Here is a 21812-nt window from a genome sequence, read left to right on the forward strand (position 1 = left end):
CTTGCTGAAATAATAATAGCTGAAGTCACCAGCTACCCACTCTTGAGTTCCACATTGAGAATTCTCATTATCGATCTTATTTGGTGTGTTTGGTAAGATAGAAAATTGAAAATTGAACAGATGAGTTTTGATGAGCTAATAGCTCTCTTCATTGGCAACTCACTGTTGCCAAAAGAGAAACTCACCTCACCGTATGGCAAAAACATAAAATATGAAGTAAAATGCTCCCAATATCAAGATAGGGAATACCAGAATTCCCATCCAATTCTGACCCAAATCTCGTCATATCCCCACATCACTCAGATTCCATTAAGACCCCATAATGTGCAACATGAGATGTGCTTGCATGATTGATCAGTACTTTCTAAGCAATATCAATTAAAACTGGATGTACAGAAACTAGGAGCAGGAGTAAACCATTCAGCCCTTTGAATCTGTTCTGTCATTCACAATGATCATGGCTGTTCCTTTATCTCAATGCCATTTTCCTCCTTTCTCTGTCTTCTATGTCATTAATGTTTAAAACTTTAATTAGATCTTTCTCGAATATATTCAGTGATGTGGCCTCATAGCCTCTGTGGTAGAGAATTCCACAGATAAACTACACTTTGAAGAAATGTTTCCTCGCCTCTCCTAAACGGTCTACCCTATATTCTGAGATTGTGCTACCAATTAGAATTACAATAATTACCAATTTAAGTTGATCACTTGGGCTCAATGTGTGATAGACATATGTCCGCCAGAAGCTACAGATATTCAAATGCATACCTTTTTGTCCTTTACTGAAACAAAGAACATGTCCATGCATTATATCGCACATTTTACAGCAAGAGAAAGGGTGGGAGACAAACATTCCGTCGTGCATTCCAGGTAACAATGATTTAATCAATCAGAGTGAATTTGCCTACTTTGAATTTACGCAAAAGCTTAAAAGCTATCTAGGAAAAGGACTTTTTTTTAAACACAGAATATGGGATGGGGTCAGAGAAGAGTAAATGATAGATGGAAATAGAGCCTAAAGAGTGTGGAAAATAGTTATCCAGGCAAAGGAATGGTTCAAGTTTAGAGATAGTAGGAACTGCCGATGCTGGAGAATTTAAGATAACAAGATGTAGGGCTGGATGAACACAGCAGGCCAAGCAGCATCACAGGAGCAGGAAAGCAGATGTTTCGTATCTGGACCCTTCTTCAGAAATGCTGCATTTCTGCTCCATTTCTGAAGCGTCCAGACCCAAAACATTAGCTTTCCCGCACTTGTGATGCTGCTTAGCCTGCTGCGTTCATCCAGCTCCACACCTTGTTATTTATGGTTAAAGTTTAGCCTGGAAAAGTTAATGGGAACTGATAGTGACTGACAATAAACAGTGTGTGGTAACAGCCTAGTTGATGCCAAGGCCTAGCGTGTGGGGTAGGGGAAAGGTGCTCGAGCTCTAACATTGTTAAACTTGACATTAAGCCCAGAAGGCACAGAGATCCCAAGTGGAAAATGAGGTGCTGTCTTCTAGCTTTTGCTGAGCTTCTGCAGCGAACCTGACAAGGAGATTTTGGCCACAAAATGTGTTGAAGTGGCAAGCACCTGGAAGCTCAGAGTCTTTTTTCACTGACAGAATATAGGTGTTCTGAGGTGTTTTGCTCAATGTAATCTACAGTATTTCTGCTTAAATGTGGCCTCCTGTACATTGGAGAAACAGTGCAGACTGGATGATGGATACATAGAACACCTACTTTCTAACTGCAAAGAAGACCCTGAGCTTCCAATTGGTTGCAACCTCAGGTTTGCTTTAGAGCTCCTGTGAAGACAGCTGGAAGAACAGCAGCTTATTTTCTGCTTAGGAACTCTGTAGCCCTCAGTTCTTAATGTCAAGTTCAAAAACTTCGGGGTTGGAGCATCTTTCCCCATGCTTTGCCTCACATCCACACAACAGGCCTTGGCATCAAGTGGGCTGCTACCGCACACTACCCAAAGGTCGCTAATAGTCCCCACTAACGGCTATTCATTCCCACGATCTGATCTTTAACCACTTCTTTGTCTGTCCAATGGTTTTCCTCTCTTTGGGCACTATCTCAACCTATTGTTTACTCCCCCTCCCTACCCCAGCCCTTCTTCAGTATAAAACCATCCTTTTCCTAGCTATCATCAATTCTGAAGAGGAGTCACTGGACCCAACATGTTAACTCTGATTTCTCTCACAGATGCTGCCTGACCTGCTGATATTTTCTAACCATTTCTATTTTTGTTTCAGATTTCCAGCATCTGCAGTTCTTTTGGTTTCTTTGTCTTCAGTTACTTCTTTACTAGGTGGCAATGCCTCTCCACCAATCAGAGTCCCTTGCCCAACCTATTGGCACCCATTTCTCATGGAGTTTAAGTTGTTGTTCCTTTGAAGATTTATAATGTCAGCCTGAATGCCAGAGAAAGCACTCTTTAGCTACTCGCAATGTTTGAGACCTTCTATAGTGTAATCCCTTCGTACACTTTCCCAACACCAACACATTCATTTAATCAGCTATCAACAGTCCAACTGTCATATTCACTCACTTTCTTCCTCTGCATATTTTGCTCCAAAAACACCTAATATTTGAAGAATGTAAATTCATGATTTCAAGTTGAAAACTGAAAGACAGATGTTTCAATTGTCAGACAACACAACGTGTTGTTTCAAACAATCAATCTAAATAAAAAGAATTATACAGGTTAGAAATGTGGATTCTTGATGTCTATGCTGTTTATTAATCAAAATAATAAGCACAGGAGGGTAATGATACGATGACTTCACCTTCACCCATACAGCAATCTGATGGAGCTCAGTACCATTGACTGTTTTTCCTGAAATTAACATGAGATAAACATATTTTGGGTTCCACAATGAATAAATCAAACAGACAGATACCATCCTGGTTCCTAAAGTAAAATTTACCTGGGGAGTATTACTGCATAGCTCATGAAAGCAGCAGTGTTTGTGCATTGAAGAAAAGAACCCTATTAATTAATCACTACAAAGTGGCTAAATTTAAAGTACCGATAACAAGCAGCAATTTCCATGGATACTTGCTCAATTTTTCACAACAAAAATTAGAAGACCTATACAAAGTTTGAAAAAAAAGGCTCTCCTTTTATCCTACCTCATCGTAGAACGTAAATAATGATAGCCGGACGAACCACCAGTGCCAGCTTTACTTCCAATCATCCTTTGAACCAGACAAACATGGTTGTCTTGGAAAAAGTAGGAACATGTTTTAAATTGACTTACTTTCATGAAACATGCACAAGTTTTGTTATTAATTTGAAGTTGGAAGCATAACTTACATCTCCATTTAGTCATAAGCGCATCAATATCCATGAGGGAATTCAACAACTGGAATGGCACTTGGAAACGTGGTTCTTCTCTGGAGTTAAAAAATGTAAATATTTTGAATATCTTCTCTTGTTTAACCTCTATTTTAAAGTTAACCTCTCAGCATTTTTATTCTGAATCCAGGTATCATCCATGGACAAAAAATTGGGAAAGCCATCTAACTCTACTTCTCTTTGAAATCTACACAAAAATCTTGAGCTTCATCAAGACTTATTGAAAATTAATAAATTAATTTTTGAGATTTATTATAAAAAAAATGTTCTGAAAAAGGGTCACTGGGCCCAAAAAATTAACACCTACACCACAGAGAGAACATTTTGAGGTGTCAATTAGCTCGGTTTGCTGGACTGTTGATTTACTACATAGAATGAATCTCGCAGTGTGTGCTCACTTCCTACACTGGCTGAGGTTACCATGAAGGAATCTCATTCTCAATCTCTCCCCTCCCCTGAGGCATGGTGACCCTTAGGCTCAACCAACCACCAGTTGTCTTTCTCTAATGTGAGAGCAACCGTACAGTCTGGGTAAGATTATGGGAACTTGCAATACTTCCAGTGCTGTTAGTGTACTCAGATTGCAAACTGTGGTTAGTTTGTAGCAGTCAGTGTCTATTTGGGATATCCAAATTCATTTAATTACAATTTTCACACTCCTGTCCTTCCACAGATGACCAGCACTCTCAAAACATTTGCAGCCTGTGATTTTCCATTACCTTTTGGAGCCCCAACAATAAACAACAGTACTTTTATTGAATCAGTTTAAATTGGATTTGAACAGAAGTCCCAGAGATGAGAAAACAAAATGCGGTTTCACTCAATCACTCAGCCCTTCTACGGTAGTATGTTTGGTTTTACTAACCTGTAAAAGTAAATCATGAGGGCCCCCTGCAATGCCTTATATGATATTCTCCGTTCCCCTGATAAGATAAAAGTACAACAGTTAGCAATGGTAAAATCTCTCTCAGACTAACTAATATCTCACGTAGGATTTGATAAAAATAATGAAATTAAAATATCTATTTGGAAATGGAGAATACGACAGCTAAATAAATTTTAACTCTACCTACCTCACAGATACTGGGTAGGTGGACAGTTAAAATGCCCCCGTTACTTAGCCACTGAAAAATTGCTTTTTTCCTACTGTAAAGACTTTTCTGGACAAATAGCTAAGTTATCCATTCAAGGCTGGCAGGATTCATTTTCACCAACATTAACAATGGCCCAATGATCACTTTAATTTTATTTTGTGAGGCTGAACCTCCACACTGAACCTCAGAGCATCCCACCCAGACCTATCCCCCTAATCTACACTTCCCTGAACATTATAGGTAATTTAGCATGGCCAATCCACTCAACCTGCACATCTTTGCACAGTGGGAGGAAATCAGAGCACCTGGAGGAAACCCACGCAGACACAGGGAGAATGCGCAAACTCCACACAAATAGTCACCGAAGGCTGGAATTGAACCCGGATCCCCAGTGCTGTGAAGCAGCAGTGCTAACCCTATGCCACTGTGCTGCAGGGGGACCTGGGTGTACATGTGTACAGATTGTTGAAGGCAGCAGAACAGATCGAGAGACCAGTTAACAAAGCATGTAGTGTCTTCGGCTTTTATTATTGGAGACCAAGGATACACATGCAGGTTACTGCCACTGAGCTTGTCCAGGACACTTGTGAGATCTCAGCTGGAATATCGTGTGTAATTGTTGGTGCCACATTATGGGAAAAATGTGAATGCTTTGTGGACAATGGAGAAGCAATTGACAACCATGGTTCCAGGAATGAGAAACTTCAGTTATGGGGATAGATTGAAGAAGTTAGGCCTATTCACCTGGGAGAGAAGGAGGCTGAGAAGAGGTTTGATAGCAGTTTTCAAAATCATGAGCAGGCTGCATAAAGTAGATAGGAAGAAGCTTTTCCTGCTCATAAAAAGAATAAGAATGAAAAGTTTATAAATTTAAAGTGATGTGAAAAAGAAGCAAATGTGTTGCAAAAAAAGAACTCTTACGCAGCAAGTTGATAAGGTTCAGACACACTGCCTGGATGGCACTGGTGGAAGCTTGTTCTATTGAGATATTTGAGACTATTTGGATAGAAATAGTATGCAAGGTATGGGCATAAAGTAGAAGATTGGTACTTGGTAAATATCCTTTATTTAAAAGCCAGTGCTTGAACAACAGACCAAATGGCCTCCTTCACTGTAATGTTTCTTTGATGGTCCACATTTTCTGATGGGCAGATAATAGTTTCTGAAATATAGATACAGTTGTGACTGAGGTCCCTGCTGAATCTCCAGGATAACAGATTCTTAAGGAATTGTCCCAAAAACTGAAGCACCCATTGAGCAATTCTACTATCCTTGGAACCTTCTGAGAGTATCAATTTACATCAGAGGATTTGGAGGGTGCAGTTAAGTCAGTAGCTACTCAGTAAAAGTTAGATCAGTAATTAGTTTAACTGACATCACCCCCCCTTAAACTGTCACACATTCCATCAACTACTCATCATCCAGACCCCTTACACCATCCATATTCTGACCTGACACTGCCTCTATCCCAGGACTGGCCATTCATTGCCTGCCCTGAGACTCTCCACCCTGGAATCTGCCAACACCCTCCCCCACCATCAAAGGTGACTCCTAGCACTCCAGATCTGATCCTGACTCTCGATCACCTGCTTGGGACCTGACCAATCCCCTTCTACCACATTCCCTTCTATACTTTGTGTCCTCCCCCCAAAGAATGCTCTTATTTGATATAGTCAGTAAAGCTTTGTGCAGAGGGTGTCTTGTCTTCAGTTTTTTGAGAAATTAACAAAGATGATTGATGAGGATAGAGCAGTAGATGTTGTTTACATTATCTTGACAAATGCACTTGACAAGGTCCCTTATTTTCTGGCTGATCCAGAAAATCAAGTCACGTGGGTTCCATGGTGAGTTGGAAGCTGGATTCAAAATTGGCTTGGTCATATAAGACAAAGGGTAATCGTAGAGGGATGCTTTTCATATCGGATGTCGTGACCAGTGATGTTCCACAAGGATCAGTGCCGGGACCTCTACTGTTTGTAATATACATAAATGATTTCGTGGGCTGATTAGTAACTTTGCTGACAACTCGAAAATTGGTGGAGTTATGGATAGTGAGGAAAATTGTCAAAGGATACAGCAGAATATAGATGGTTGGAAAGCTGGACAGGGAAGTGGCAGATGGAAGTTAGTCTGCACAAGTGTGAGGTGATATATTTTGAGAGGTCAAGCGCTAGAGGAAAGGATACAGTAAATGGCAGGACTCTTAGGAGCATTGATATATAGAAGTACCTTCCGGTTCAAGTCCATGGCTTCCTGAAAGTGGCAACAGAATTGAACAAAATGGTAAAGAAGGCATATATGCGTGTCTTCAATGGCCAGGGATTTGGATACAAAAGTTGGCAAGTCATGTTGCAGCTGTATAAAACTTTAGGTGGGCAACATTTGGAGTACTGTGTGTAGTTCTGGTCACCACACTATAAAAAGGATGTGGAGGCTCTGGAGAGGGTGCAAAAAAAGTTTACCAGTTGTTCCCTGGACTGGAGTGTATTAGCTATAAGAAGAGGTTGGACAAACTTGAATTGTTTCTACAAGAGTATCAGACTGAGGGATAATCTGATAGAAGTACATAAAATTAAGAGAGGCATGATAGGCTGGGTAGTCAGAGTCTTTTTCTGAGGTTAGAAATGCCACATACAAGTAATATTTAATGTGAAAGGTGGAAAATTTAAAGGATACGTATGAGGCAAGTTTTTTTTAAAACACAGAGGTGGTAGATACATGGAACATACTGCTTGGGGAAGTGGTACAAGCAAAGATGATAGCAATATTTAAGAGGATTTTGGCAAGACGCATTAACAGGCAGTGAATAGAGCACATGCGTGGGCGAATGGGAATACTTTAGAATGGCATCATAGTTGGTGTCGACATGGTGGACCAAAGGGCCTGTTCCTGTGTTGTACTGATCTATGTTCTAGAATCTTGCAGATTGATACCAGTATTCAGTACAACTTAAGTTGTGTCCAATATCTGCAGCAACCCAATCTGAAGTGAATCAATCCTCAGAAACAGTCATGGACAAAACATGAGGCCAAATATCATAAAGACTCAATCGGCTCATTATTAAGAATAACCTTCATCCAGAACCAGAGCATCTGATTAGTTCAGGAAGTCTATTATAATCAGCCTCCTGGCCCCAATGTCCAGAACCATTGTGTAGTTTTGCTTGCTCTATGACAGTATTCTGCAAAGATTACTTTATCAATAACCATCCAAATCTATGTAATCACTTATAACCTTCTACATCCTTCAAGAAATCTGCAGCCTCTTACACTTCCTTAATCTTAATTGCTCCACTGTTAGCAACCCTGCCTTCAGCAATTAACACCTTAAGATGTAGAATTCCCTTCCCAAATCTCTTCGCCTCTATCTTTCATTGCTCTTTTAAGACATTCCTTTAAAAAACTCTCTCACTAGTTTACTATTTGCACATGTTAAATTCTGTTTGAGAACACTCCTGTAAAGCATGTTGGGATGTATTATTACTTTAGTAGTGCTTTATAAACACAAGTATTCATTGCTGAGACATCCTGAGGTCCTGAATTTTAGTTGCACAGTAGTTAAAAGTTTTCTAGTCTTATCTGAGATTAGCCCATCAAGAATCTCCGCTGTTAACATATGGTCATTGGGATCTTCTTTAATTTCAGCTAGAAGGTGGCTATGCCACTAAGTACGCATTTTGGATAACACCCAGTGAGAAGAGGCCATAAAATAGTGTAACGGGATTGAGGTGAGGAAGGTCCCAAAAATTATCTGATGCACCAAGTAATTTAACTTATCTTTGGATTCAAGGCAATGACCTTAAAATAGACAGGAAATAAAACAATGGAAAGCACATGGAGTACGGAGGAATTCATGAAATGCCTTCAGGATAACATTCTTGATGATTATGCTTGCACAGGTCAATATGGAAGTACACAATGCAAAACCTGGAGAAAAAGAAGTATATTTCAATAGGATAACCTTTGGAAAACAGGACTCGCACCATGATTAGGTTTAGAGAGATTAAGAAGATGGACATGGGACAATTGAAGGCAAAGCTTCTCAACTGGAAGAAATAACATAACACTGTGCAGGAACCGGAGGAACACATCAGGCCAGGCACTTCCGAAGAAGGGTCCCAACCTGAAACGTCAACTTTCCTGCTGCTCTGATGCTGCCTGGCCTTCTGTGGTCCTCCAACTTCACAGTGTGCTCTCTGGCTCTAGCATTGGCAGTTCTTGTTATCTCTCAACAAGAGAGAGATCATTTTGGCGAGTTAATATTCTGAGTTAGTGATCTGACTGAACTAGATTAAAAATAAGGATTGGCAGATAATGCAGGAAATGAACAAGGAAGATGCTGAAAGAAAATGTAAATTTGGTGCACACAAAATATATTGTTATCAGGAGGTAAGGAAATATTTTCAAAAGCACTCCTTGTAGGACTAAACATAAAGAGGTTGGATTTTCAGGCTGGGTGCAATTGAGAATCAGGGCACAAATAGACATCAAAACTGTCATAATTTAGGAGATAATAGGAACTACTGATGCTGGAGAATCTGAGATAACACAGTGTGAAGCTGGACGAACACAGCAGGCCAAGCAGCATCAGAGGAGGAAGAGTCTCAAGCCGAAACGTCAAACTTTCCTGCTCGGCCTGCTATGTTCGTCCAGCTTCACATCATGTTATCTGTAATAATTTTACCTTCTTTTGCTCAGCAAATTTATACTCAAAATTTTGATGAATATAAAAGATTTCATGAACTAATATAATTAAGTCGATTTTTAAACAACATAATTTTTTTCTTAAATTTAAAAATTACATTTCAGAGAGGTAACCTGGTGTAATTTTATTAATACAGCTGAAAATGGGCTATCATAAAAATAAACACGTATAATAAAATTGTCTGGTCTGTCATAATTTTAAGTCATTGAGAATGATTTTAAAAATGACACATCATCCTTTCCAAATTGCATTTGTATAAATTAATACATAGTAAATTAATTTAAAAGCCTTTATAAAAGTGTCTTTTAATCCAAAAAAAAATTTGTAAGCCTACTCTAAGGTCTGTTCAGACACAATTAGCTGAAATACATATTGATAATTAACTCTTGGAAATGGCCAGTTTTGTGATGAGAAGTAGCTCCCAGCCCAGCTTTTTAATCCAAATCAGGGTAAAATGTGTGGACTTTCAATTTGCACTCAGCTAATTTGCATTTGGATTTCCTGATCTTTTGCAGTGATTGATCAATTTCAGGAGAATCAGTCTGGAAATTACAGTCCAACATAACAGAATCACGAATTTATTGATATTGAAATAACTGACCACTTCATGGTCTCGATTGGTAACAAGGCTTCATTCTTTCTGCCAGAACTTAACTTGGACAGAGGCATGAAGGCAACGGATTTCCGGAATCCCTCCACCTCACCTAATTAAGTTGCCTTCCTGCCTCCAGGACCATGGATTTCACCCATGTCACACAACTGGATCTACAGATGGAATCCAAGCTGAACCTCTTCAATGTATGCTTTCCTTCCATCCTGTGTAGAACTTTATCATTTTTCTTGTTGGCTGGAGTTAAGGAACAAAAATCCACTGGAAGAATCAATAAATGTTCAGGGCCTCGGTTTATAATGTGCTGTAAAACCGTAGAATGCTGCAGAGGTTCACCACTAACAATCTTCACAAACATGAACCATATTTACCATCTACATGAGCTTTCTTAATATATTTTTGCTGGTAAGGGAATCCTCAGAGTAAGTTTTAAATAAATAAATATTTGTTCACAATCAAAAACAAAGTTGTTGGAAAAGCTCAGCAGGTCTGGCAGCATCTGTGGCGGAGAAAACAGAGTTAACGTTTCGGGTCTGGTGACCCTTGGGTCAACTCTGTTTTCTCCTCCACATATTTTTATTCCTGATTTACAGCATCCGCAGTTCTTTCGGTTTATAAATAGTTGCTCATGTTTCTTTGATGTCTCCCTTTCACTAAAATTAGCTATTATATGAAAGCATAGTCTGATGCTTCTACGTTCTTAAAATAATGATTAGCAACAAATTCTAAATCAACTTTGACTTTGCTAGTATAAATGTTTCTGTACATGAAAACAGAGGTGACATGTTCAAGCACATTTCAAAGTTAATCATCTCCACAGGAAAATGGCAGTAAATGTCATTAAACCTGAAATGAAAGGTTGAAAATATTTATATATGTTCAAGAGCACTCCTGTAGTAAACAATGAATGATTTACCCATTATAAACGGAAAAGCTCTCAGTATTTGGTTTGATCTAACATTTATTAAGCTGTATTTAAATAAACCTTGTTTTCATTGTGATGTTTTTTTATGCTACACATCATAAAAATTACTGAATGTACTTTCCTGACCATATTGTCTGATCATATTGATGACTTTTCACTGTGCTTATTCATTAATAGACAGCTGTGAAACAATGGATTGAGAATGGTACAATGGCTCAGTGGTTACCACTGCAATCTCACACACCAGGCACCTGGGTTCAACACCCATCTTTGCATGACTTTGAGTGGAGTTTGCACATTTGATTTGATATATTTTCACATTTATGCTGTTACAAAAATACAGTGAAAGGTGTTGTATAGTGTTGTTACTTTCAGCGCCATCTCAAAGCACAGAAAATAAACCAAAACAGGGCAAAAGTATGAAGAAATAGGGGAAAGTGTCCAACTTTACCGTCCTTCTTGTTAAGTGCTCCATGGGCCTGGTGAAAAGGCATGAATCCCCTTCGTCACGTCCTTGCCTTAGATCCAAAGTCACCAACCTTTGGCGCCATCTCGCCTCCACCAATACCCGCTATAAGTACCTGCTGGACCTCATCAATGCAGATGCTACAGATGCTGCCCAGTACTGTTCTGACCAAAACCCAACTCTACTGCCACCATGAGTCTGCTTTGGGCCCACCTCATCAATATAGCCAAACACACCTCAGCCACTGCATCATTAGAATCATAGAATCCTGACAGTGTGGAAACAGGCCCTTCAGCCCAACAAGCCCACACCGACCCTCAGAGCATCCCCTTAATCCCCTAGACCCATCCCCTTAATCTACACATCCCTGTACACTACAGTCAATTTGGCACAGCCAATCTACCTACCCTGCATATCTTTTGATTGTGGGAGGAGGTATTGGTGGAGGTGAGATGGCGCCAAAGGTTGGTGACTTTGGTTCTAAGGTCTGCCTTGACAATGCAGAAGGTGCCAGGAATGAAATTTGCCTCTAAACTCACTACCATAAGTCTGCTCTGGTGGCCTACTTGCCACCACCGATTCCATGCTTTTCAAACAAGAGGTAAGTAAAATAAAAGAGAAAAAACAAGTGAAGAAAGAATAAAAAAGAAAATGCATGAAAAGAAAAGCGAACAGAGCAGACAAGCCCTACTCCACCACCATCTTACTGGAAGTTTTCTACTTGTGTCTGCATGCGTTTCTTCTGGGTACTCCGATTTCCTCCCACAGTCCAAAGATACACAGGGTAGGAGGCTTGGCCATGTTAAATTACCCATATTGTCCTGGGATGTACAGGTGAGGTGGATTAGCCATAGGAAATGCAGGGTTATGGGGTAGAGTAGGAATGTGGGTCTAGGTGGGATGCTCCTCAGAGGGTTGGTGTGGACTCGGTGGACCAAACTATAGGGATTCTCTGATTCTGCGAATGTCATGAAGAACTTTGGTCACATGAGTGATTGAATACCTACACTCTTGCAATTTGGGAAGGTGATTCTGGGTTCTAATTAATATCAAGTGTTGGAAGTTAATTACAAGAATAATTACAAGGCTAGTTACAGGCAGTCCTCTCTGTCTCCTCCACTGCACTCTCAGAGTTGTCCTCTCTGACTGCTCCACTTCAATCTCTGACAGCCCCACTCAGCTGTCAACCTCACCCTCTCTGACTGCTCTACTTTCTCTCAGCCTTGTCAACCCACCAACAGCCGATAAATACATGACAACAATTTATGGATGACCATTGAGGATCCCTATTATTATTGGGACATTCATAGAATCCTTACAGTGTGGAAAGAGGCCATTTGGTCCACCATGTCCAAATTAACCCTCTGAAAAGCATCCTGCATTCACCTAGTGTAAATTGGGACAAAAATCAACATCAATTTATGGATATACTCTGGACAAAAACCTTTTGAAGATGTAAATTTGAGGAAGTTACACTGGGCCTAAAATGCATGCAACTTCTGGACTTGTGAAACTAGGGGACTCAACTGATTCAGGAAATGGCTGTTTGGGACAGACTGGGTAATATGCAAGCCCAGGGGCAGATATCTGAAACATGTGTCAGTTTTGAAAACTAAAAGGAAGACTTCCATTCACACACCAGCTTAAAACAATGGAACCCAGACTGGAGGAAATAAACAACGTCAGACCTTCTGGAGCCCATAGATGTACAAAGCCATTCAATTTCCAACCAGTGCTCAGGAACAGAAATACCAAACAGTCCACATGATTGTTCTACATGTAAACCTGTATCACCTTTGGATGTAAGAATATTCACGCTACTATTCAACACTTAGTAAATATTCATCCAAGATGATACTAGACATTACAAACCATTGAAACTATTCACCTTAATCAAAATGCCATTCACACTTCCTCCAGTGATCAGGAAGCTCATTCAGCCCAGAGAGGAGAGACAATAGTCCAGCAGCCAAAACCAGATTCGGTGGGAGATAAGGGGGCCTGCCATGGACACAACTGAGAGCTGCAATCCCAGCAGTGTGAGAGCGATACCAGCCATATGCACTGATTCCAACTTGGTGTGTGCTCTGAGGTGGCTCTGTGCACTCCTGATGCGAGCAGTTCATCAGTGGACTTTAAGAGTCCAAACCAGAAGCAGGCCCCACACACGAAGGATTCCTTGAGCCAAAGCCATGAAGAAGGGAAAGGAGATCAGTCAGACTTACCGATTGAGAGAAAAGTTCCTGCTGATATCTCCGAGTCCAGGACTCAACAAACCCTCCATACTGAGAGCAACGCTCACAGCCACTGAACACTATCAACCAACCGTGAACATCCACTCGACATCTGGAGGCAACCGAAAGCATCCGGAGCCACAAGGCACCAACCAGGCCAACACCAGCAACATCCACCACCATCCAGGACAACAACCCTCTCATAAGGACCACCAAGAAAGTAAAGAAACCTAAGGTGCTCACCATCAGGGCCAACATACCTAACCACATTAGCAGACATCACCAGACTGACAGTCATCAACTCTCACTGCGCTCAACAGAGCCCCAGCTACAGCAAGAGGCTACGGAAAAGAGCAAGTCTAAATTCTGTTCCACTCCAGGGCTGAGCCTAAGCTCATGGAGACCCTCTAACAGAGCTTGGCTGGTCAAAGATAGGGGAAGGTGGGGTTTAGGGCCAAATGGTAAAGGGCATCCATAAGGAAGTGAAGTGGGGTATGCTAGATAATAAAATGTGAGGCTGGATGAACACAGCAAGCCCAGCAGCATCTCAGGAGCACAAAAGCTCACGTTTTTGGCCTAGACCCTTCATCAGAGACTTTTGTGCTCCAGAGATGCTGCTGGGCCTGCTGTGTTCATCTAGCCTCACATTTTATTATCTTGGATTCTCCAGCATCTGCAGTTCCCATTATCAGTGAAGTAGGGTATGCTATTGGGTTAGCCAGGAATCTCTTTCTCTCACACACACTTTCTGTCAGCCATTATGTAAAACCACTCACTGTATTGTTTGCTTCCGAAGCATCTGTCTCCTGTGTTTTCCACCAAACCACATTCCACTACATGAGCCCAGTGCCAGAACCCGGGAGCTGATGAACCATAAACCAGGTAGAACCCCCTACACCTAGCACTCCCAACCTATCCTTGTAATCCAGTATTTATCATGGCAAACCCACTTAGCCTCCACATCTCTGTATCTTTGACATCTACAGTGAAAATATTGACAGATTAGCCCCTAACTGGTCCAAGGCAGTAACGAAAACTGCCTAGTGTTTTTTTCAAGAAGGCTTAAAATCACCTCATGGTAGGAGATCATAGAGTTAGAAATTGTGGTCCTTTCAAAATGGTTTTTTTTTTGTATTTCCCGTGTAGCATGAAACCTCATGCAATAGTTGCTACCAGGCAACTGATGCCTGGTACCTCTAGTTGTTTAGGAAAAAGAAAACAGCTTGTTCTAAGGTAAACTGAATGCTGACTTTGTGATGGAGATGGGTAAGAAGTGCGAGGAGGCAATCATTATTCTTATATTGTAATTGTTCTGTGCTCATTGGCAAAAAAAGTATTCAGGCAAGAGATTGAATTAGTGATAATGGGAACTGCAGATGCTGGAGAATCCAAGATAACAAAGTGTGGAGCTGGATGAACACAGCAGGCCAAGCAGCATCTCAGGAGCACAAAAGCTGATGTTTCGGGCCTAGGCCCTTCATCAGATGGCTCTCTGTTGAAGGGTCTAGGCCCGAAACGTCAGCTTTTGTGCTCCTGAGATGCTGCTTGGCCTGCTGTGTTCATCCAGCTCCACACTTTGTTATAAGAGATTGAATTAGCCTAGATTGTCAGCTTCAAAAAATTAATAAAGCAGCAAGTGCTCAAAGTCAAAGGACACTTCTTATCGGGTACAGTCTTCATCAGGGAACTGTCTTCTTCTGATGGAACATGGACCAGAAGAGATTAACAAGAGATCCAGAGAAGAGTTCCTAAACTCTTCAGCTAGAGGATGATGCCTTTGCAATAATAAGATCAACTCAATTCGTTCCAACTGCCCATTTGTCCTTTGAAGTCAATTAAGTATCCCCAGTTTTCATGGGTCTTATACTTATTTCCAGTTAACCAATATATCCTATCTAAATTGCTGTTGCTTAACAAACTTAATAAACTATCTGAAAATTCCCAATGAATGATTGACTACTTTTATTGCATCTCTGTGGTCACAGAGCCCAAAACTGAACAATTCTCCTTTTCCATTCTACAATTTTGTTTCTACCTTTACTCAGCAGATGCTCGTGGCGTCTTTCATCGAACAGTGATGTGAGTACTTCTTTCTGTTTGTTATGCTCCCACAACATATCTTCCTTCCCTTCAAATTCTGGCTTTGACTGTTGCAAAACAAAAAGATTGAACAGCAGTTTATCATTTGAAGATTATTTTCACTTGACACTTTCTGAAGTTATTTCTCTCTTTCTGTGAATATAATTTGACTGAATACTTTCTGATGCAAGATTTTACATGCAAAATCATAGTCACAAGAAAACATGAAACAGTAATCTGTTCGTGATGAAAATTGTTATGCTTCATTATTGACCATATCCCAAACATAACTGACCACAGATTCCCTTATATTTGCATTATAATTGGTATCTTTGCACAGTTTCATTTGTATTTCTGTGTACATTTTATGAATTCCTTTTTTGGGATGTGGCATTGCTGGCTAAGCCAACAGTTAATCCTCTTTCTAGTTGCTATGCAGATGGTGGTGAGCTGTCTTCTTCAAATGCTACAGTCCATGTGGTGTAACTACACCCATTTGCTGTTAGGGAGGAAGTTAAATTTTGATGTTCTTTCACAAAAATATACCTTACTCACAAACATTGTAAAAAGTTACATGACATTTGAATGTCACAGGATTTTCTAGCAATTCCAATGTGCATAATTGAAACAGTCTTCATGCTTAGCATCTCACATTAGGTATGCAGCCTGATGACAAAACATTTCAAATTACAGGTAGTGCAATCAATATAAAGTTCTCTGTGCATTTGTGGGGAGGGCTTTTCTAAAAAATATTCTGCTTTAATTACAATCTAATGTTGCATAATACATACTGCTGCTCTATATTGATTTTAATTTGATAGAGATTGTTACCTGAATACTTGTAAATTCTTCCTTCAGTCCTCTTTCAACGTTGATTTTAAGTTTGCCCCAAAAATCAAATCCATCTGGTTCCAGCCCAGGGGTTCTCTCCAGCCATTGCTTAAAATAAAATTGAAGTTGGAATGTAAAAATGTATTCAAAACAGGAAATAGTTACATAGGTAACTCTTCCCTCTCCTTCCCTCAACAATTATGATTAATGATCCAATTTTTCCCATCTGTAAGGAGTAGTGAATGACTTCCATCTACCCTCACGAGTAATTAACAAAGAAAATAGCAATCAATCAGTTGATAACACTCTCATCCATAAGTAAAGTCCAAGTTCAGAGTAATGAGCAGAAAATTAAAGCTAATACTCCTGTGTAATGCTCAGGTGGTGTTATGCTGTTGTAGGTATTGTCTTTCATTAAAAAAAAAACTATCTATTCTCTCAACTAATAATAAAACGATGTACTGATTTGAAGAAGTGCATCATATTTAGCTCAAGTGGCTTGGTCAATATTTAGTTCTCAACCAACATCACAGAAACATATCATCTAGTCATGACCATATTGCTGTTGATGGAAGCTTGATGTTTAGCTCCCACAGTTCCCACATTAAAATATTTCATTGTCTGTTGAGAGATTTCAAATGGCTAGAGGTCGTGACAGGTGCTATATAAATGCAAGTTTTCTTTAAAATACCAAAATGCCAGTTATAGTGTTTACAAGTAAAGGAAGAGTAGAAATTGTATTGTGAACTCACGTAAACAAACTCTTCACGATTATAGTTTTTTTAAGCTAAATGTTCAGATAAATCTCAGCCATTACTGCTTGGTTTACTAACCATGCAAATAATTTTGTTTACCAAGACAGATGTTGAAATTAAATGTTAATGAAGAGCATTAGAGTTAAAACTTTGCAAGTGTATACTGCTCCTCACGTACAGGAAAATGTCTCAAAATGTCTTACATTGAGGAAGAAAATAAAATGGGGTTAAGTTTAATACATCTCACCCAATCAGAGTACAATTGTTGAGGCATTATAAATAATGTGCTATTACTTACTGTCTTAACAGTCTGAGCATGAGGTTCGTCTCCAAAATATACCTTATTTATAAAATTTGTAAAAACAAAAAAAAATGACATTTCATTTCAAATGTCACAGGATTTTCTAGCAAATTCAACATGTACAATTGTAATAATCTTCATGTTTAGCATTTCATATTAGGTATGCAGCCTGAGGACAAAACATTTCAAATTACAGGTAGTGCAATCAATATAAAGTTCTCTGTGCAACATGTTTTACTCTAAAGTGTCTTGATTTTTACAAATTTACACCATGCGTTCTTTGTGGGGAACATAGCATGAGGTGTATCACAGTTTCCAGCTGTTCAGGGAATGCTGAAAGGACTCGGTGACTTTTCCATCTCTGCAGTTGCTGCCCCATGCTTCAGTGTATCCCTCTGTATATGATTCTAAACTTTGGAATGTGTCAGTCTACAACACACAGTTGAGGTCAACGTTATGCATTGAAACGAGAAACATAGTTAATGTGTTGAGCACGAAGACTCTTTTTGCTGAATTTTTCTATTATTTTCTGTTTTCAGTTCAGATTTCCAGCATCTGTTGTATTTTTCTTTTGTCCATGTGTGGAAGACTAACAATTCTGGGCAGATCTAAGAATATATATTTCACTGTCATAATGGACTTCCAGGCATGATTGGTATTTGTCTCACCATACATCTCATGGAACAGGACAGCGTCCTAATCGTTGTGGCGCATGCTCGGAGCTTTATGCATTTATAGAAGCTGAGTATCTCAGTAGTCCTAAGACTCATTGGCATCCACTTAATGTCAGAGCAAGGGAATGAGCACCTAACAGAGCGCTGCTGAAGCCACTGGTGTACAAGCATATAGAAATAATGGGAAGTTAAAGAAAAAGACTTTATCCTTGTACAAGAGATTCACTTGGGTATTTGTGGCTGTAGGCAGATTCTTTTCCATTTGAAATTTAAAAAATAGTGGCAAGAAAATTTCATGGCTTTTTCCACTACTTCCTGAGAAGATTACCTCTCATCTCACTAATCAGGCAAAATAAATTTTTAACCAGGCAAAATAAATTTTTGATCAGGTAATTGTGTGGTGAGCATGATGAAATTGCCATTGTTGGGGCCCTCTGGTTTACAAAGCTCTGGCATCATAATTAAAACTCAACTTACATCATTACAGACATTCCAAACCAGGAACTGTCCCTTCCCAGTTGACCATAACAGAAGGCTATCCACCAGAACCAGCCACTCTGGACAAAGATAGCAATCTAGATCAATTCTGTCTTCACCAATAAAGGGGATGCCAGCAGTGCAGTAATATGGCCAATGATCTCCTGTGGAGAAGAAGATTGGGTAATTGTATCTATTTTCTCTCTCCTACTTCACAATTCACTCCAGCAATTGCACAACCCTCAGTATCAATTTAAGAGGCATTTAGACAGACACATGAACAGTGAATAAAGGGGTATGGGCCATATCGAGGCAGGAGGGTTTAGTTAGAAGAGCATGATATTGGAACACATATCAGTGAAAGGGCCTGTTCTTGTACTGTTCTTTCCCACACCTCTTTTCAACTCAAGGACCAAAATCCACTCCATCCTCTATGACTACGAACCCTTTCTGTCCTCTGCAACTCTGATCACTCACTAGGGTCATCACACCATCTTGCCTGCTCATGTGTGATCACTAACTGCTCTTATATTCACTTCCAATAGACGCAATCCTTCCTTATGTCTCATTATGGGATAAACTAAACCATAACTAGGAAATCAGTGATAATGGGAACTGCAGATGCTGGAGAATCCAAGATAATGAAATGTGAGGCTGGATGAACACAGCAGGCCCAGCAGCATCTCAGGAGCACAAAAGCTGACGTTTCGGGCCTACACCCTTCATCAGAGAGCGGGATGGGGTGAGGATTCTGGAATAAATAGGGAGAGAGGGGGAGGCGGACCGAAGATGGAGAGAAAAGAAGATAGGTGGAGAGGAGAATATAGGTGGGGAGGTAGGGAGGGGATAGGTCAGTCCAGGGAAGACAGACAGGTCAAGGAGGTGGGATGAGGTTAGTAGGTAGGAGATGGAGATGCGGCTTGGGGTGGGAGGAAGGGATGGGTGAGAGGAAGAACAGGTTAGGGAAGCAGAGACAGGTTGGACTGGTTTTGGGATGCAGTGGGTGGAGGGGAAGAGTTGGGCTAGTTGTGTGGTTCAGTGGGGGGAGGGGACGAACTGGGCTGGTTTTGGGATGCAGTGGGGGAAGGGAAGATTTTGAAGCTGGTGAAGTCCACATTGATACCATTGGGCTGCAGGGTTCCCAAGTGGAATACGAGTTGCTGTTCCTGCAACCTTCGGGTGGCATCATTGTGGCACTGCAGGAGGCCCGTGATGGACATGTCATCTAAAGAATGTGAGGGGGAGTGGAAATGGTTTGCGACTGGGAGGTGCAGTTGTTTATTGCGAACCGAGCGGAGGTGCTCTGCAAAAGACCGCTTTGCAGAGCACCTCCGCTTGGTTCGCAATAAACAACTGCACCTCCCAGTCGCAAACCATTTCCACTCCCCCTCACATTCTTTAGATGACATGTCCATCACGGGTCTCCTGCAGTGCCACAATGATGCCACCCGAAGGTTGCAGGAACAGCAACTCGTATTCCACTTGGGAACCCTGCAGCCCAATGGTATCAATGTGTACTTCACCAGCTTCAAAATCTTCCCTTCCCCCACTGCATCCCAAAACCAGCCCAGTTCGTCCCCTCCCCCCACTGCACCACACAACTAGCCCAACTCGTCCCCTCCACCCACTGCATCCCAAAACCAGTCCAACCTGTCTCTGCTTCCCTAACCTGTTCTTCCTCTCACCCATCCCTTCCTCCCACCCCAAGCCGCATCTCCATCTCCTACCTACTAACCTCATCCCACCTCCTTGACCTGTCTGTCTTCCCTGGACTGACCTATCCCCTCCCTACCTCCCCACCTATATTCTCCTCTCCACCTATCTTCTTTTCTCTCCATCTTCGGTCCGCCTCCCCCTCTCTCCCTATTTATTCCAGAATCCTCACCCCATCCCGCTCTCTGATGAAGGGTGGAGGCCCGAAACGTCAGCTTTTGTGCTCCTGAGATGCTGCTGGGCCTGCTGTGTTCATCCAGCCTCACATTTCATAACTAGGAAATGGCTGGTAAACAAAGAACAAAGAAAATTACAGCATAGGAACAGGCCCTTTGGGCCTGTTTGTCTCTGCACTGCCAGACTCTCTGAAAGATTATTCTGTCTTCTTCTTGTAGAAGGCCCCTGGTCAAAATTCTGATCATCTTCACCTTATCCTTTACCTTAATCTTGCACAGCCATTTTTGCTGCATCAGGGACATTCAAATCTTGTTTATGAAAATTTTGTAGGGCACAGATAGTGCAGTCACTGATACAGGACGCCTTGTCTACGCTATACTGAAATCAGAGCAGTCCAGTCATTGGAAACTTCTCCTCAGTAAGCCTATTATCTGTTCCACTCTGGCCCTGGAGGAGCTATAAGTAACACTGTAGACTAATTCTGCATTCATTTTATACAGGTATTATAAGCCAAGTTATGAGGGGTAGCCTGGTGACCCAGCAGCGACTACTGTGTGGGCTGTAACCTTGGAAAGATGTAAGCATCTGTGAATGCTCTAGAAGGTATAAGTCAAGACATATACTAGGATATCTGCCAATGATTTCCAAAATGTGGCTTTGATGATCACAAATTATTTCAATATTAAATGTGCAGAATCCTGTCTTGTTCTTCAAATGGGCTGGTCTCAAACCAGGATAACAAAGTGTGAATCTGCAGTTCCTATTAACCCTGGTCTCAAACCAACATAGGTAAAGTTGATAAATCTTGCACTATAGGAAGCCAATGATAGTGGAGAATTATAATGCCATAATACTTTGATTCTTTTCAAGGATGAAGATAATAAGGAGGTAGGCTCTTGTGAAAATGGCATCAATGACATTCTAAACATACATCAGAGTGGAAGATTGGGAGATGACAGAGGAATCAGTAACTCCCTTTTATGAGGTTCTAGCATAAAAGTTAAGGGCAGCTGTGACCCTGTGATCACTGGGATGGTTTTGATAGCTAGTGCTTGTGAAAGCAAGCTCTTGTTCAGCTTCTCAGCTTTGTGATGATGGATGAGGCCATCCTTTATTTTCTCTGGCATTGCTGCTCCAGTATTTGCACATAACAGCAGTGAAATCTATAAACCCTGGCTCTCATCACTCCTCTATACCTCTTTGTGGATCTTATCTTGCTGCTTCTTCCTCACAGTTGGAAGGCAGCTACTTTAGGTTGCTGGTCTTGCTGGATTTTCTGAAGATCTTACCTCCACTATCTCTTTCCTTCTGTTAATTATCTGAGGGAGCAAGGCTACATGGATAGTAGATATATCCTCTGATGTTTCATGTCTTTGAGTATATAATCTATGATGAAAGACAGAGCAATCCCGCAGTTTAATTA

The 21812-nt window shown here is 40.8% G+C and overlaps 1 protein-coding gene across 2 annotated transcripts in view; it reads right to left on the minus strand.

Annotated features, from left to right (window-relative positions):
- The window catches only part of LOC125454629 (tryptophan 2,3-dioxygenase-like), an 85648-nt gene that overhangs the window by 8580 nt on the left and 55256 nt on the right, over window positions 1-21812 (minus strand). Inside the window, exons 7-11 of one of the 2 annotated variants that reach the window (XM_048536031.1) lie at window positions 16293-16400; window positions 15418-15529; window positions 4215-4272; window positions 3308-3387; window positions 3124-3214 (exon numbers count right to left, since the gene is read on the minus strand). In XM_048536031.1, the coding sequence (XP_048391988.1) occupies window positions 3124-3214; window positions 3308-3387; window positions 4215-4272; window positions 15418-15529; window positions 16293-16400 (449 nt within the window). The remainder of the gene's footprint in view (window positions 1-3123; window positions 3215-3307; window positions 3388-4214; window positions 4273-15417; window positions 15530-16292; window positions 16401-21812) is intronic. The other variant, XM_048536889.1, reaches the window with a different exon arrangement.

The sequence above is a fragment of the Stegostoma tigrinum genome, chromosome 1 (genome assembly GCF_030684315.1).
Source record: "Stegostoma tigrinum isolate sSteTig4 chromosome 1, sSteTig4.hap1, whole genome shotgun sequence".
NCBI lineage: Eukaryota > Metazoa > Chordata > Chondrichthyes > Orectolobiformes > Stegostomatidae > Stegostoma > Stegostoma tigrinum.